The sequence below is a fragment of the Chiloscyllium plagiosum genome, chromosome 11 (genome assembly GCF_004010195.1).
Source record: "Chiloscyllium plagiosum isolate BGI_BamShark_2017 chromosome 11, ASM401019v2, whole genome shotgun sequence".
NCBI classification, from domain to species: Eukaryota; Metazoa; Chordata; class Chondrichthyes; order Orectolobiformes; family Hemiscylliidae; genus Chiloscyllium; species Chiloscyllium plagiosum.
This window is the reverse complement of record NC_057720.1, coordinates 66,658,364-66,674,424: the sequence shown is the minus strand read 5'-3', so window position 1 is coordinate 66,674,424 and position 16,061 is coordinate 66,658,364. Positions and strand designations below refer to the sequence as shown.

The 16,061-nt window shown below is 41.1% G+C and overlaps 1 protein-coding gene across 2 annotated transcripts in view; it reads right to left on the bottom strand.

The window, feature by feature from the left end:
• Positions 1–8,373, bottom strand: part of ndc1 (NDC1 transmembrane nucleoporin) — a 27,886-nt gene extending 19,513 nt beyond the window's left edge. For both annotated transcript variants that reach the window (XM_043699625.1, XM_043699626.1), the window contains exons 1-7: positions 8,222–8,373; positions 4,657–4,777; positions 4,465–4,566; positions 3,880–4,054; positions 3,637–3,772; positions 1,389–1,497; positions 406–457 (exon numbers count right to left, since the gene is read on the bottom strand). In XM_043699625.1, coding sequence (XP_043555560.1) covers positions 406–457; positions 1,389–1,497; positions 3,637–3,772; positions 3,880–4,054; positions 4,465–4,566; positions 4,657–4,777; positions 8,222–8,257 — 731 coding nt within the window. In that variant the 5' untranslated portion in view covers positions 8,258–8,373. The remainder of the gene's footprint in view (positions 1–405; positions 458–1,388; positions 1,498–3,636; positions 3,773–3,879; positions 4,055–4,464; positions 4,567–4,656; positions 4,778–8,221) is intronic.
• Between the last annotated feature and the right edge of the window lie 7,688 nt (positions 8,374–16,061).

Below are 16,061 nucleotides of genomic sequence, written 5' to 3'. Positions count from 1 at the left end.
AGGGAACAGGAGAATCGACGTTTCGGGCATTAGCCCTTCTTCAGGAATGAGGAAAGTTGGTCCAGCAGGCTAAGATAAAAGATAGGGAATATGGTTTATCTTAGCCTGCTGGACCAACTTTCCTCATTCCTGAAGAAGTGCTAATGCCCGAAACGTCGATTCTCCTGTTCCCTAGATGCTGCCTGACCTGCTGCGCTTTTCCAGCAACACATTTCCATCTCCTTCTTATTATCAGCAGCTACTGCATCTCAATTTCAGCTCTCACATTTTAGAATGGGTGAGACAATGCGAAGGTGGCTGCAGGATACTCAGGGTAAGAACAGAAAAGAAAAAAAAAATCATCCAAATCTACAAAACACAGGATCAGACATTAATGAATTAATAGTTTCAATGCAGTTCACTAACCTATCTCTTTGAAGGGTTGTTGAGGCACTTATCCAGGCCCTTGGTACATAACCTGGGGAGAGACAATTTTAAAAAATGTAACACTGGGAAAAATATTCTGGAGATAGAAAACAATAAATCTTGAAATTGCACACTCCAAAGATATTATTTTGCCCTGCATTCAGCACACACTTTGGATTTTAAATCTTCTACCACATAAGAAAACTTCTTTGCAAACAACTTCTTGTAAGCACTACTTAAGTACAATTGGCAGCACTATACCTATAAATACTGCATTCTGCTCAAACTGGACTTTTCTATTTTATTTTGGAAAAAAAAAAGAGAAAGTTGGTGTATAACAGTAAAATGGAAGCAAATATTTTTAAAGGCATGTAGCTTCAAGGAAAATACAGCAACTGAAAATTTCACACAACAAACAGCAGAAACAGCACCTTGTTTTAAACAAAAAAACATTTCAGAATATATACTACAACAGGTTTGTTATCCATCACATTGCAGTTAAATTTCACTTCTTATAGTCAATCCTCCCTCCTAGGTACAACTCCTGACCACTGCTTACACATTATTTCTAAATGCAGCTTCACCCATAGCTCAGACTCTTCGCTGTTCTCTCAGCTTCAGGACATGTTCTTCCTGTGTAAGGACCCTGCACAGTTCTGCTGAAAGATTTGACGGATAGGAATCACATTTTTCCAAAAACAAGAAATTAGGCCACAGCAATGTTAAGTGGAAGAGACCAGTAACTGCTTAATTCTGAATTTTCCATTTCCTAATTTGTAGAATCAAATGGGGCATTGAAGAGATTTTTAAAAATTGCTATGAATGAAGGATGAGCAACAAAATCAGTATAGGACAAACAGAGTTAGAGAAAAATCATAAACCATGCATCAAAACAGTTCTAGCGAGAAAGGGAGATACAATTCAACATTACCCAATCAGCAACACAAAAGAATCCTTAGTTCGATGTCAAATATGTAGATTACCTAGGAAATAGTAAAGGATGCAGTAGTTCCTGAGAAAATACAGAGACTGCACAGCACTGTACTTAATAACCAAAGACAGATTTCCTTTGAACTGTGGGTACTTGAATTGCTGTAAAAGAAACAAAATAATTATTTTCCTTCTTTCACAAACCCCAGAAGAAATTGAAATACAAAATACATCACAATTAAGAACCACACAGAATTTGGCAGTTTTTCAGGCTACAGGATCAACTTTACAAAATCGGAAGCCATGACCGTGGGGGGATTAGTGGAGGTGCTGATCTGAAGGATGGAATGCAGTTCCCGTTTAGATGGTTGTCAAAAGGTTTTTATTTCATTTGGGAATTTTTATTACCCCTGCCGTCCACCATCTGTATAAAGCTAACTATGCACAATTACTGGAGAGGATAAAACAGGATTTGCAGCGGCAGAAGGGATTAACTTTATCATGGTTAGGCTGAATTGCCCTGATTAAAATGAATGTTCTTCCTCGCCTGTTGTTCTCAGTGAGAATGCTCCTATTGTTGCTACCTAGATGAGTATTAGAGGCTCAGAGGTTGGCTAGGTTCTATTATAAGGTGTCGCAAGCACCCCCTAATTAAATTTACCAAATTGCAGCTCTCGCAGGGTGAGGGAGGGGTGGATCTTACATACTCAAAGAGATATCAACTAAGCGCCCTGTTAGCATATGAGTGTGACTGGGTACAGGAGAATTCGGGGTCAACTTGGCTTGACGTTGAAGCCTCGCAGTCGAGATGTCCCCTAGTTAATCTATTATTTATGGATAAGATGAAATCCATGACCGAGCAGTGTAAGAGTCCAATCATTTTAAATATGGTGAAGGCTTGGAGGATAATGTGGCAAGACAAGGGCAATTGGTTTAAGACTTTGCTGTTTACCCCATTGGCATGAGCCCAAGGATTTAAACCTGGGGCAATGGACTCCGGCTTTAAGTTATGGGAGAATAAGGGAATCTCCTGTCCGGAGATTTATTCGAGGAGGTGGTCTTGATGTCATTTAGCCAGCTAAGTCGGAAATATGGATTGTCTAATAGGGACCTTTTCCGGTACTTTCAGATAAGGGATTATATACAGAGGAAGACCGTGATCCTAAATCAGTTTTACAAGTCAGACATGGAGAAATGAGTGCTCGGAAGTATGGACACTCTTTCAGTTAGTACTATGTCTCGTTTAGGGTATGTGGAATCGAGAGCTGGGAGAGGATATCTCATTGGAGGTATGGGAAGATATATGGAAAAATGTAAGGAAAATTTCGGTATGTAACACAGCACAGGCCATGCAATTGAGGATCTTGCACAGGGCTCACATGATGCCAGAGAGGCTGGCTAAGTTCAAGAGAGGAGCGTCACCAGGGTGTCCCAAATGTAAAATTAGTACAGGCACTCTCACACAGTGCTACTGGTCATGTTGTAAGATCCAGAGATACTGGAGTGCTATAGTAAGGAAGTTGAAGGACATCCTGGAGATCGAAGTTAAAGTGGATCCGGTATTTCTTCTTCTGGGGTTGCCAAATTTGCCCTCTTTGGGGAAACACGGAAAGAGACTGTGTAACAGTCTTACCCAGTGTGCAAGGCAGAACATTTTAATGAATTGGATGTTTGAAAACCCCCCGCAAGTCTTATGGGGTAGCGTAGGCTGGTGATGGAGTATCTCCCCCAAGACTATCTCACAAATACAGTACAACACAAAATGGAGCAGTTTTACTAGACATGGTGGCACTTTTTAAATTATATTAATGCAGACTTATCAGCAATATTGATTAGGGTCATGGTATGTATAGCTGTGGAAATCAGCCCGGGCGCTCGTCAGGCCATGGGAGGGGGAGGCTGGGGGAAAAGAATATAGGTACAATGACTGGCGCTCCCAGGAATGGGAGCCTCAATGGAGGTGTGATGAGTAAAATAGAATAAAGTAGTGAGATATAATTTAAGTTAATTTGAATTTAGTTTAAATTAAAAAAAACTGTACAGAAACAAAAATTGGGGAACAGAGTTCTGGAAATCTCCAAGGTGAAGAGAATAGAATCAAAAACTAGCAGAGTCAAAAAGCAGTACTTGGATGATAAATTGGTTTTAAAAAACAGTAGGGCAAAAAACGTAAAAAGGGTTTCAGTTTGCAGTTTGGATGAAGAGGTGATACATTTAATGTAGGGAAATTGCACTTGCTTTTTAACGTAACTATCTGCTTTTACTCAATTCAAAAGCAGAAATCAAAGAAATAAATGTTACCTGCAACATGGGGAATGACACATAATTGAAGTTGTTAACAAAATACAGAAGACTATAACTATATCCTATAAAGGCTCCTTCCATCAGTACGAAAATGTGAAACTCATTCAGGCACATGTGGCTGCTGGATGATGAGCTGCAATGACAAGAATGGTCAAAGTAGATGGGTTTGTGGACCACAAATAAAGATGTTCTGCAAACCAACATTCTACAAACTCTGACTTCTATTAACATTATGCTCACCTGCCCTGAGATGAACAAGATACACTGATCAGCTGATAGCGTCCCCCGGCTATTACTGCTGCACACCATGCCACCAGCATCCCCATTACTGCATGTACCACTGAATGGAGAAACCGACGGGGATGGAATACATTTCCCACAAGTGCAATACGACTGCATGGAATAGAAGGCTCTACTGCAGAAAGGAAAAGAACAAATGACTTATATGCTTTGTATTTAAACCTGTGTGGATTCACTGCCTCAACCTGGCTGGATTCTTTTGTCAATTCGTTTGACTTTTGTTCATCTTCTCTTTGGTTCCCTATGTGAGTATTGGAGCAAGGTGGCATATTGAAATGGCAGGCAATTGGAAGTCATATTTGCCTACTGAATGGAGACCTTCCACAAAGCAGTTACCCAGTGTGCGTTCACTTTCCACAACAGAGGGGGCCACATTGTGAGTGGTAAAGTCAAGCTTGAATTTGTCAGCTTACTTCAGTTTTCCACAGATGATCTTATACCTGCTCAGTTTCTTCGGTGCTTTATTCTAGTTTTTAATTTAAGATCTCCAGCATTTTGCTCTTTTCAATAATAAACTTCTAATACCTGTATAAAACTCTGTATTGAAAATACCAATTGTCACTACGACTCCACAAAGTACCAGAACTGCAAAGATTATATAGGAACTATTCAAATGATTCAGCGAATCTGAAAAATAAAAAGGACACAGAGGCGTCACTGACCAATTCACTCCAAAAGGGAATTGTTTCTTTCTCAGTTAGATCATAAGCACAATACCTGTAATCCATTGGATAGGATGGAAAACGTTCAATCTGCTCAGCAGTATAAAAACAGTTGTGGAGACAGGTAGCAGCAAGACAGACCAAGCAATTGAAGCTGCTGCTCGCCAGCTGAACACCTGGAAGCAGTATGACAAGACAGAAATTAATACTTTTGCAGCACCTCAAAGGGTTGCAGCAAGTTTCAAAACTGGGAGGATCAGTACATATAAACCATCATACAAATATACAATCATAGTTATTTTTCACATTTCTGTTCAGCATGGAACCAGATCTTTCACATTGTTGTCAGAGAGAGATCAGCCTGGCTTTAGTAAAATCTTGCACGTTTAACATGTAATAGTGTTTTGAGTCCTTTGCAACAGTATTATGAAATAAAATTTGACGCAACTGAAGGTATGGGGATAAGCAACAGCTTTGCAAGATGTAGGTTTTAAAAGAATGTTCTACAGTCAATAGGTACCATATTTCTAAACCAAATTCAGGGACAGACAGGCTGGTAGCATAGTAGCTAGGAACATGGAATTTGTACTCTTCATACAGAACTGAGTGAGCCCGATCCGCTGAGTGGCAAAGATAAACACTAAAGCACTTCCACTTACTGACATTGCTTCAGTATTATGTGCACCAGGCAGCAGTTATTTTCAAATTTATTTATGGGACGTGGGTATCACTGGCTGTCCAGCCAGCATTTTTATTGACCGCCTCCAATTGCCTTTGAGAAGGTGGTGAACTGCCTTCTTGAACTGCTGCAGTCCACCTGATATGAGGTGACATACAATGCTATTCGGGAGGGAACTCCAGGATTCTTACCCAGCGACAGTAAAGGAACGGTGATATATTTCTAAGTCAGTATGGAAAGTGGCTTGAAAGGGAACTTGCTGGTGGTGGTGTTCCTAAGTACCTGCTACCCTTGTCCTTCCAAATTAAAGTGGTTGTGGGTTTGGAAGTTGCACTCTAAGGATCTTTGGTAAATTTCTGCAGTGCATCTAATAGACAGTACACACTGTTGCTATTGAGCATCGGTGGAGGAGAGAATGGATGTTTGTGGATGTCGTGCCAGTCAAGTAGGCTATTTTGTCCAGTATGGTGTAAGGTTTGAGTGTTGTTGGAACTACACCTATCAAGGCAAGTGGAGAATATTCCATCACAGTCCTGACTTGTAAATGATGGACAGGTTTTGGACAGTCAGAAGGTGAATTACTCGCTGCAGTACTCCCGGTCTCTGACCTGCTCTTGGACCACTGTGTTTATATGACAAATCCAGTTGAGTTTCTGGTCAATGGTAACTCCAAGATGTTGATAGTGGAGGATTCAGTGATGGCAACATCATTGAATGTCAAGGGATGGTAGTTAGATTTTTTTTAAATGGGAGATTGCCATTGCCTGGTGTGTGTGGCATGAATGTTACTTGTGACTTGTCAGCCCAAGCCCAGATATTGTCCATTTGAACATGGCCTGCTTCAGTATCCGAGGAGTTGCAAATGGCGCAAAACATTATGCAATAATCAGGGAACATCTCCACTTCTAACCTCACAATGGAGGGAAGGTCATTGATGAAGCAGTTGAAGTTGCTTGGGCCTAGGACATTACCCTGAGGAACTCCTGCAGAGATGTCCTAGAGTTGAGAAGACTGATCTCCAATAACTACAGTCAAAGAATGTGGTGCTGGAAAAGCACAGCCAGTCAGGCAGCATCCAAGGAGCAGGGGAATCTATGTTTTGGGCATAAGCCCTTCATCAGGAATTCCAAGGAGCAGAAGTGGCATTTTGTGCATAAGCCTGACTGGCTGTGCTTTTCCAGCACCACACCCTCAACTCTGATCTCCAGCATCTGCAATCCTCACCTTTCGCTCCAATAAGTGCAATATTCTTCCTAAATGCCAGATATGACTCAACCAGCAGAGAGTTTGCCCCCGATACTCTCTGATTCCAGTTCTGTTAATGTTTCTTGATGCCACACTTGGTCAAGCACGACCTTGATGTTAAGGGCCATCATTCTCACCTCTGGAATTCAGCTCTTTCGTCCATGTTTGAACCAAGACTGTAATGAGATTAGGAGTTGAGTGGCCCTGGCAGAATCCTAACTGCGCAGGTTATTGCTGAGAAGATGCTGCTTGAGTGCACTGTGGATGACACCTTCCATCACATCACAACATGACAGCCAAACAAACAAGGTGACCAAGCATGTAGATGAGGGTAGGGCAGTTGACGTGGTGTACATGGACTTCTGTAAAGTCTTTGATAAGGTTCCATATGGTAGGCTGATGGAGAAAATGCAGAGGCATGGAATTGAGGGTGATTTAGCAATTTGGATTAGAAACTGCCTTTCTGGAAGAAGGCAACGATGGTGATTGATAAAAAATATTCAGTCCGGAGTCCAGTTACTAGTGGTGTGCCACAAGGATCTGTTCTGGGACCACTGCTGTTTGTCATTTTTATAAATGACTTAGGCACAGGCATAAATTTGCAGACGACATTAAAGTCGGCGGAGTAGTGGACAGTTTGGAAGAATGTTAAAGGTTGCAGGGGGACTTGGATAAACCACAGAATTGGGCTGAGAGGTGGCAAATGGAGTTCAATGCAGCCAAATGTGAGGTGAGGCACTTTGGGAAGAATAACAGGATGGCAAGTAGTTGGTCAATGAAAAGATTCTTAGTAGTGTGGATGTGCAGAGGGATCTTGGAGTCCATGTGCATAGATCCCTGAAAGTTGCCATCCAGATGGATAGTGCTGTTAAGAAGGCATACCGTGTGCTAGGTTTCGTTGGTAGAGGGATTGAGTTCTGGAACAGCAATATCATGCTGCAATTATACAAAACGCCGGTGCAGCCATACTTGGAATATTGTGTACAGTTCTGGTCGTCCCATTACAGAAAGGATGTGGAAACATTGGAAAAGGTGCAGAGGAGATTTACCAGGATGTTGCCTGGTTTGGAGGAAAGGTCTTATGAGGAAAGGCTGAGAGACTTGGGTCTGTTCTCATTAGAAAGAAGGTGGCTAAGAGAGGATTTGATAGAGACATACAAGATGATCAGAGGATTAGATAGGGTAGACAGAGAAAGACTTTTTCCTAGGATGATGACATCAGCTTGTACGAGAGGGCAGAACTACAAATTGAGGGGTGATAGATTTAAGACAGATGTCAGAGGCAAGTTCTTTATGCAGACTCATAAGGGTGTGGAATGCCCTACCTGCTAATGTAGTCAACTCAGCCACATTAGGGAGATTTAAACAATCCTTAGATAAGCACATGGATGATTTTGGGATAGTGTAGGGGGACGAACTGAGAATAGTTCACAGATCGGTGCAACATCGAGGGCCGAAGGGCCTGTAGTGCGCTGTGTAGTTCTATATTCTAAAAACTGTACTATACTGTTGGGGCCAGGAAGGGTCAGACACCATGCATCCCATTCAACATTACTTTCAGTGGATTCAGGCTGGTGCATGGGGAGGGGGAGGGTTAAGGAAGAGTTAACTTTTCCCGTTGCTCCAGAACAGCAGATGAAGATCTGAACGTGACCCTCGAGGCCAGGGAGGCCTAACAGCAGCCGGCGGCTCTCACCTTGCGGATGAACCAAAAGCCCGGGGGCTGCTCCATGTTGCTACTGCCGTCTCCTCCTTCCGCTCTGTCTGTCTGTCTCCCTTCCTCCCTCCTTTCTCCTGGTCTCCGACCCAGGCCGCTCCCGCACTTTCCGATTCAAACAGCTCACCGAGCCGCCATCCCGCCGCCGGCGCACGCTTTTTGCGTCAGCAACGACGCACGACTCACCGTCACCATTGGGGCGGGGCGGGGCGACGCCATATTTGATCGGGGCAAATGCTGGCGCCCTCTTCAGGACAGACTTGATTGGTCCGGAGGAGGCTCTCCTCAGAGATATGTGTTTCTCGAAGAACAAAAATGACTGCAGATGAGAAACGTCTATTCCAATACTGTTCTCTTAGTCGTCAAGACACAAATGTCGGGGCGTGCCTGAAAACGATTAGCAACACTTAGACAATTCCTGAAGAAGGGCTTATGCCCGAAACGTCGATTCTCCTGCTCCTCGGATGCTGCCTGAACTGCTGTGTTTTTCCAGCATCACATTTTTCAACTCTGGTCTCCAGCATCTGCAGTCCTCACTTTCTCCTAACACTTAGATAATACAAGCTGCAAAGAAAATATCAATTAATGTTAAATTAGCGAAACTCTTTAAATAAGTTTTCCTCCTATTATCCCCACTTTTTTGGGATTGATCTGTGTTCAGCTTCTGTGAGATCAGTTGACATTCTCAAACAAGTTATTCAGTTATTTATTTCTCGATAATGCAAAATCATGGAAATCCTCGACAAGTCGCACCAGTTGGACAGAGACAGGTCAGTTACATTTTATACCTGATCAGTTTGTGTTTAGATAGAATGCTGTTTGCTGGTTTTAGTTTATTGCTAAAAACAATTTGCTATTAAGGGGCAAGCAAATACCAGGGAAATTCAAACAGCAAATAAAAATACAGAAAGACAAAAACAAATGCAGAAGCAGAGACTAGATGAAGCAAATTAGTAAATCACTTATAGATAACAAGAAATATTTACATAGATTTTCATATATCAAAATGAATAACTACCCAGCAGAGAAAGTTAGCATTAACATTTAAAATTAACATTTGCACATTGAATACATTACACAATCCATCTCTTAAAGAAGTTTACAAACTACTAAGTCATTTATAACAGTTTTCCTTGAATGCACATTCTTACTCATCCCTTCTTTGCTTTCATCTGTTCTATAAACTATTTCAGTTCAGATTAACATTTCAGTTCTGACATGGGGTCTCCATCTGATATTAGCGTGTCTTCCATTTTAAAATGCAGGCAGACAAGCTGTGTATTTCCACCATTTTCTGATTTACAGCATTTGTGGGTTTTTTTCTCTTAATTTTTTTGTTAGTTTGTTCACACTTACCTCTTAAACAGGAAAATATACAAAAGGTGCGGCCAGCAAGTCCAGACAAAAAAATGTGTCAGGTACAGGAAATGCGCAATTTGGGAATCATAAATCATATGAAATGTGAAAAAAGAGTAAAAAGGGAACAGCGGGAAAAATATAAAACATACATAAATCAATGGTAAAAGTATAAACAAAAAATTAAAATTACATGTTTCGCTGAACAGAAGAAACATTGTCTTGCTGTAACCATAGATTCAAGATTAGTGATTTGTAAGAGTGGCATAAGTGAATTTCATTTACAGTCCAGATCCTAAAATCAGCAGCTGTGGAAAAAGTTGGCAAGAACATTTCCTGCAAGAAAGGAAAGTCGTGAAAGAAGCTGAAAATTTCCAGCTTTTTTGTATCATGTGTACTTCCCTGCCCATTTACATCAACAAGAAATTAAATTGAAAAAAAAATTGATGAATATATTTATGTTTTTGATGGGAGAGATGGTGTGAGGACTTTACTTTTTTGTTGCCACTATTCTGTTTACAATACATATTTTACATTCATAATATATAATTGTGTTCAATAAACAAAATATTGTGGGACCGAGCAAGCTTTGATGATGGTCTTCTTTGATAGGAGAGACATGTCATCCATGAACACAAATTTACAGTTCAAATAAAAAAAAATCAGCCTGCATTTATATAATACCTTTTAATGTAACAAAACATTAATGTTCTTTAAACAAGAGTATTTCAATGACAATTGGACACCCAGTCACAGATTGAGATATTAGGACTGATGACAATGTTTTGGCCAAAGATGTAGATCTTCGGGTGTCTCTTAATGGATGAGAGAGAAATAAACTTGCAAAGAGATTTAAGTTGGGAATTCCAAACCTTAGGATGAAGGAACTGAATTTATTGCTTGTCATTAGTTGCAACAGTAAAAACTCAGGATTAGCAAGTTGGAAGAAGTGGAGAGAAGTCTGAAAACTTGTACAGCTGGAAGAAGTTACGGAGTTAGTGAAGAAAGAGTGATTTGAAAACAAGGATAAAAACTTTGAGATGAAGGCATTTTGGTCTGGAAACCATTGTGACTTAGCAAGTACAGGGGTGCCATGTGATTGGGATTTGGTGCTCGTTGAAGTAAGGTCAGCATAGTTTTTGATGAGGGCAAGTTTAGGTAAAGAAGCCGTGGTGTAAATTGGGATCAATTTTATTTGGTCACACTCTGCTCTTAAATTTGCTTTTTACCAAGCAGAGTACTGTCTAGATTGAAATTAACAGAAAATATCACGCACCGTGTGATGAAATATAAAACAGTGGCGTACTTTACACTCCTTCACAAGGGAGATCTTTGGGATTAAAACTAATCCAAAAATAAATATCGGTTGCTGCACTTTAGTAATAGCTCGCTGCTATAAGAATGCAAATTGTAGTTGTTGATCATCTTAATTTCTTTACATAACTGTATGAACAGGAAACAAAGAGACAAGAAGTTAAGGTTAATGGGACTACCAGTGGTCAATGCTGAGCCCATTGTTGCCTTTGGGTAATTTGGACTTGAGTAAAGGGAAGACAAACTTAAAATTTGCTGATGATATAATAGCAGGGAGTTTGCATTATAGTGAGAAGTTTTAAAAGACTTCAGGAAGACACTGACAGGTTAAAGAAAAGGATAAACAGGCAGCAGATGCAACTTAATGTGAATAAATGTGGTCAAACATATCTGGACAAAAGAAAGGAATGAGTGGGAATACAATTAATGGAAAAATATTTATGATGTGATTTAATTTAACCTTGGGTGTTCATAGCTATATAATTGTGACTGTAAATCAAAAAAATCTAAGAAAACCCAACAGAGTACAAGAGTTGAAAATTAATGATGAATTTCACTTAAACTTTGATTAAGTCTGATTTAGGAGGCTATGCAATTTTGGCTGATGCACAAGAGAAAGGATCTTAAATTTATGTAAACAACATGAATTCACCAGAATAATAAAGGAAATAAGAAACTCTAGTTATGAGATGATTTCCAGTGGAGCTGGGAAAGCAGAGTATCTACATGAAAAAGTCTCTGGTTTGACCACAAGCAGAAACGTTCCTTCTGTGTCAATTCTATCAAATCCTATTGTAATTATGAAGATATCTATTATTTACCCATCAACATTCAGAAGTAAATGCTCACAGGTTGTTCACCTTTTACCAATAGACATAACCGATGAGTTCTCGTGTCATTCTTGAAAATATTTTTCCCAGTGACTGTATTCCCTTTTTGTAACATGACACACAGTACTTGCAGTATGATCTAATCAAGGTACAAATTTGCAGCAATTGTATTCCCTGACCCCTTGCTGTTATTCCTCCTTCATTGACTTTTTTATTTTCTCGCAAAAATGCAATGCCTCACATTTAGCAATGTTGAAATTAGTTTTACCAATTTTATATTTATTCATGTTGTCTTGCAATTTGTTGTCGCTCTTCTCAGTCTTCGCTATCCTCCCCATTCAGTGTTATCTGCAAATTTAGAAATTTGTGTTTCTTATTCTAAAGTTTCAAATAGAAATTATGAACAATAGAAGTCCAAGCACTGAATCTTTTGGGGTACCATTGCTCACGTTTTGACACATTGAATACCTACTATTTCCTCCTACTGTCTGCTTTCTTTCTTGCTCCTCTTTTGCCATTTGTCCCAGACTCCATTTGCTTAACCTTATTCATGAGGATATTGGATACAGTTTGAAAAGTTACATATTACATGTATTGCTTAACTGTGTTACCTCCTCAGAAAAATGGATGCGGTTTTTCAAATAAACTTTTCCTTTCTGTAACCCATGCTGAATATTCATGTCATATTTTGAGTTTCGAGATTTTTTTTATCCTCTCTAGGAGAAATAGCAATATTTTCTCAACAACTTATGTTCAGCAAAGTGGGCTATGGATCCCTGGCTATATTCATCCTGCTTCTTAAATATATGTATAATGTTAACTCTTTGTGAGTCTTCTGGGCAAGGCTAAAGTTGCAATAACCTTCTCCATATTCCCATACATAATGCTAATTTGCAACATTAGCTTGAACATGATGATTAGTGCAGGGTAAGAGGTTATCCCCAGAATATGACGCTGCTTGGTCTTCAGACAGACTGCAATGCATCTGATGTTAAGCAGACTTTTCCCAAACTTTTGACCCAGACTTGCTTTTTGCTTTTGACGTCACAAAAGGTCAACAGAAGAGTTACTTCTTCAGATGAAAATTAAAAAATGCACTGGCATTCAGGTGAATAGATCTCTGCAGCCCCTTATACCATGTTGTGATTTCTCCTTAGGTGTGAGTGGTCTAGAGCTGGCTGTATAAGAGACATGAGTCGCTCGTGCTGCCCTAGAATCCATAGAATCCAAATGACAGCTATTGCATATTGAAGGCCAAATGGAATCAACTGCTGCATTGTTCCTGTTCTGTTCTGAAATCTGCCCATCATGAGGATTGTTTTTATTGACTCAAAGTATGACCTGTAGCTGTCGTGAAAGTCTGCTACCAGAATTTGACAGAAATCGTATGAAGAGGTATGAAAATGCAATGTAATGTTGCACATATACCTTTAGAGGGTGCCCTAGTTTTGAGTTTACATTTACAAGGAAAAAAGGGTGACGGCTCCTCAAGATGTAACCATGAAGAAATGTTGGCTGCACTCCAATGTAATTATATTCGTTCAGTGTGCTAACATTATTTAATCCAGCTTGGCCTGTGCACATGTGTAACAATAAACATCAATTAAAAGTTAGAAGATTTATGGAAGTTTTTGGGAATGAGTCCAATAAATACATTGAGTGTGGATTGCAAAAGTTACTTCATTAGTACCATATCATTTATAAAATTAGATTTAGCAATATGTGACTGAATGCATAACAAACAATGCAGAATTAAAATTAAGGCAGGTTACAGACTAGGTACATGTTTAGTTGTAGGAAAGTTAATGATGGGTACCAAAGTCTGAAGTCACTGCTGTGTGATTAAATCACTAATCGATCATGGGGGTTAACACAAAACAGGCTAGGTCCTCGTCTCTCAGCTTACACTTTTATTGTACAATAAAACAATTTATATGTCAGCTAAAAGCCTAACTTGTTTCCTTGGTTTTTTCATGATGCCTGTCGATCTGAATTTTTAAACATTATAAAACAGTCCCAGGACATTGCAGCATGATTTCCTCAAGGTAGTGTCTTTGGCACAGACATCTTCAGCTGCTTTATCAATTACTTTCCATCCACTGTAAGGGCAGTGGTGAAATGTTTGCGAATGATTACACAATGTTCAGCACCATTCACGACTCATCAGATAAAGACATGCGTGTCCATATGCAGCAACACCTGGCCAACATTCGGGCTTGGGCCAGTAAGTGGCAAGTAACATTTGCCTCACACAAGTGCCAGGAAATGACCATTTCTAACAAGGCAGAAACTAACTCTCCTTGACATTCAATGGCATTGCTATCACTGAAACCCCACTTTAATATCCTAGATCAGAGGCTGGAAATCCTGTTGTGATTAACTCAATTCCTGATTTCCCAAGCCTTTCCATCATCTACAAGACTCAAGTCACAAGTGTGATGGAATACTCTCCACTTGACTAGATGCGTGCAGCTCCAACAACATTCAAGAAGTTCAACACTATCTGGTGTTATATGTGAAAGAGTCTGCAGGGCATCACGGTGGCTCACTGGTTAGCACTGCTACCTCACAGCACCAGGAACCCCAGTTTGATTCCATCCTCGGTTGACTGTATGGAATTTACACATTCTCCTCGTGACTATGTGGGTTTCTTTTGGGTGCACCGGATTCCTCCCATAGTCCAAAGATATGAAGGTTACCTGGATTGGCCATGCTAACTTGCCCATAGTGTTGAGGATGTTCAGGCTAAATGGATTAGCCATAGGAAATGTAGGGTTACAGGGATAGGGTGAGGGGTAGATCTGGTGGAATGTTCTTTGGTTGGTCAGTCTGGACTTGCAGGGCGAAAAGGTTTGATTCCATGCTGTAGGAATTCTATGATTCTGTGATAGTTAATATTTGACTGAATGCTATAAGCGCTAACCGCGAGGTGATGTCATGGAGGCTCAGTCAAAGAGTAAAGTAGGAGCTGGTTCAAGAGGTGTTTGCTCCCAACAGTCTCTATGGTAATATAGATTTCATTCATGTAATTTGTAAATAGTTGAAGAAATGCAATAATTTTTTTTATTCATTAAACAAGATTATTCTTGATAGACTAAAAAGATGGCTAGGGTGAGGTGGGGGAAGGGGAAATGAGGAAACTGGTGAAGTCCACATTGATGCCCTGGGGTTAAAGTGTTCTGAGGCGGAAGATGAGGCGTGCTGCAGGCGTCGGGCGGTGAAGGAGGCCCAGGACCTCCATGTCTTCAGCTGAGTGGGAGGGGAAGTTGAAATGTTGGGCCACAGGACAGTGGTGTTGATTGGTACGGGGTGTCCCAGAGATGTTCCCTAAGCACACTGCTAGGAGGCGTCCAGTCTCCCCAATGTAGAGGAGACCGCATCGGGAACAACGGATACAATAAATGATATTGGTGGATGTGCAGGTAAAACGTTGATGGATGTGGAAGGCTCCTTTAGGGCCTTGGATGGAGGTGAGGGAGGAGGTGAGGGTGCAGGTTTTGCAATTCCTGCGGTGGCAGGGGAAAGTGCCAGGACGGGAGGATGAGTTGTTGGGGGGGGCGTGGACCTGACCAGGTGGTCACGAAGAGAACGGTCTTTGCGGAAGGCGGAAAGGGGTGGGGAGGGAAATATATCCCTGGTGGTGGGGCCCATTTGGAGGTGGCGGGAATGTCGGCGGATGATTTGGTTTATGCGAAGGTTGGTAGGGTGGAAGGTCAGCACCAGGTGGGGTTCTGTCCTTGTTACGGTTGGAGGGGTGGGGTCTGAGGGCGGAGGTGCGGAATGTGGACGAGATGCATCTTTAACCACGTGGGAAGGGAAATTGCGGTCCCTAAAGAAGGAGGCATCTGGTATGTTCTGTGGTGGAACTGGTCCTCCTGGGAGTAGATATGGCGGAGGCGGAGGAATTGGGAATACGGGATGGCATTTTTGCAGGAGTTAGGGTGGGAAGAGGTGTAATCCAGGTAGCTGTGGGAGTCGGTGGGTTTGTAAAAAATGTCAGTGTCAAGTCGGTCGTCATTAATGGAGATGGAGAGGTCCAGGAAGGGGAGGGAGGTGTCAGAGATGGTCCAGGTAAATTTAAGGTCAGGGTGGAATGTGTTGGTGAAGTTGATGAATTGCTCAACCTCCTCACGGGAGCACAAGGTGGCGCCAATGCAGTCATCAATGTAACGGAGAAAGAGGTGGGGAGTGGTGCCGGTGTAACTATGGGAAATGGATTGTTCTACGTAGCCAACAAAGAGGAGAAAGTGAGGACTGCAGATGCTGGAGATCAGAGCTGAAAATGTGTTGCTGGAAAAGCGCAGCAGGTCAGGCAGCAT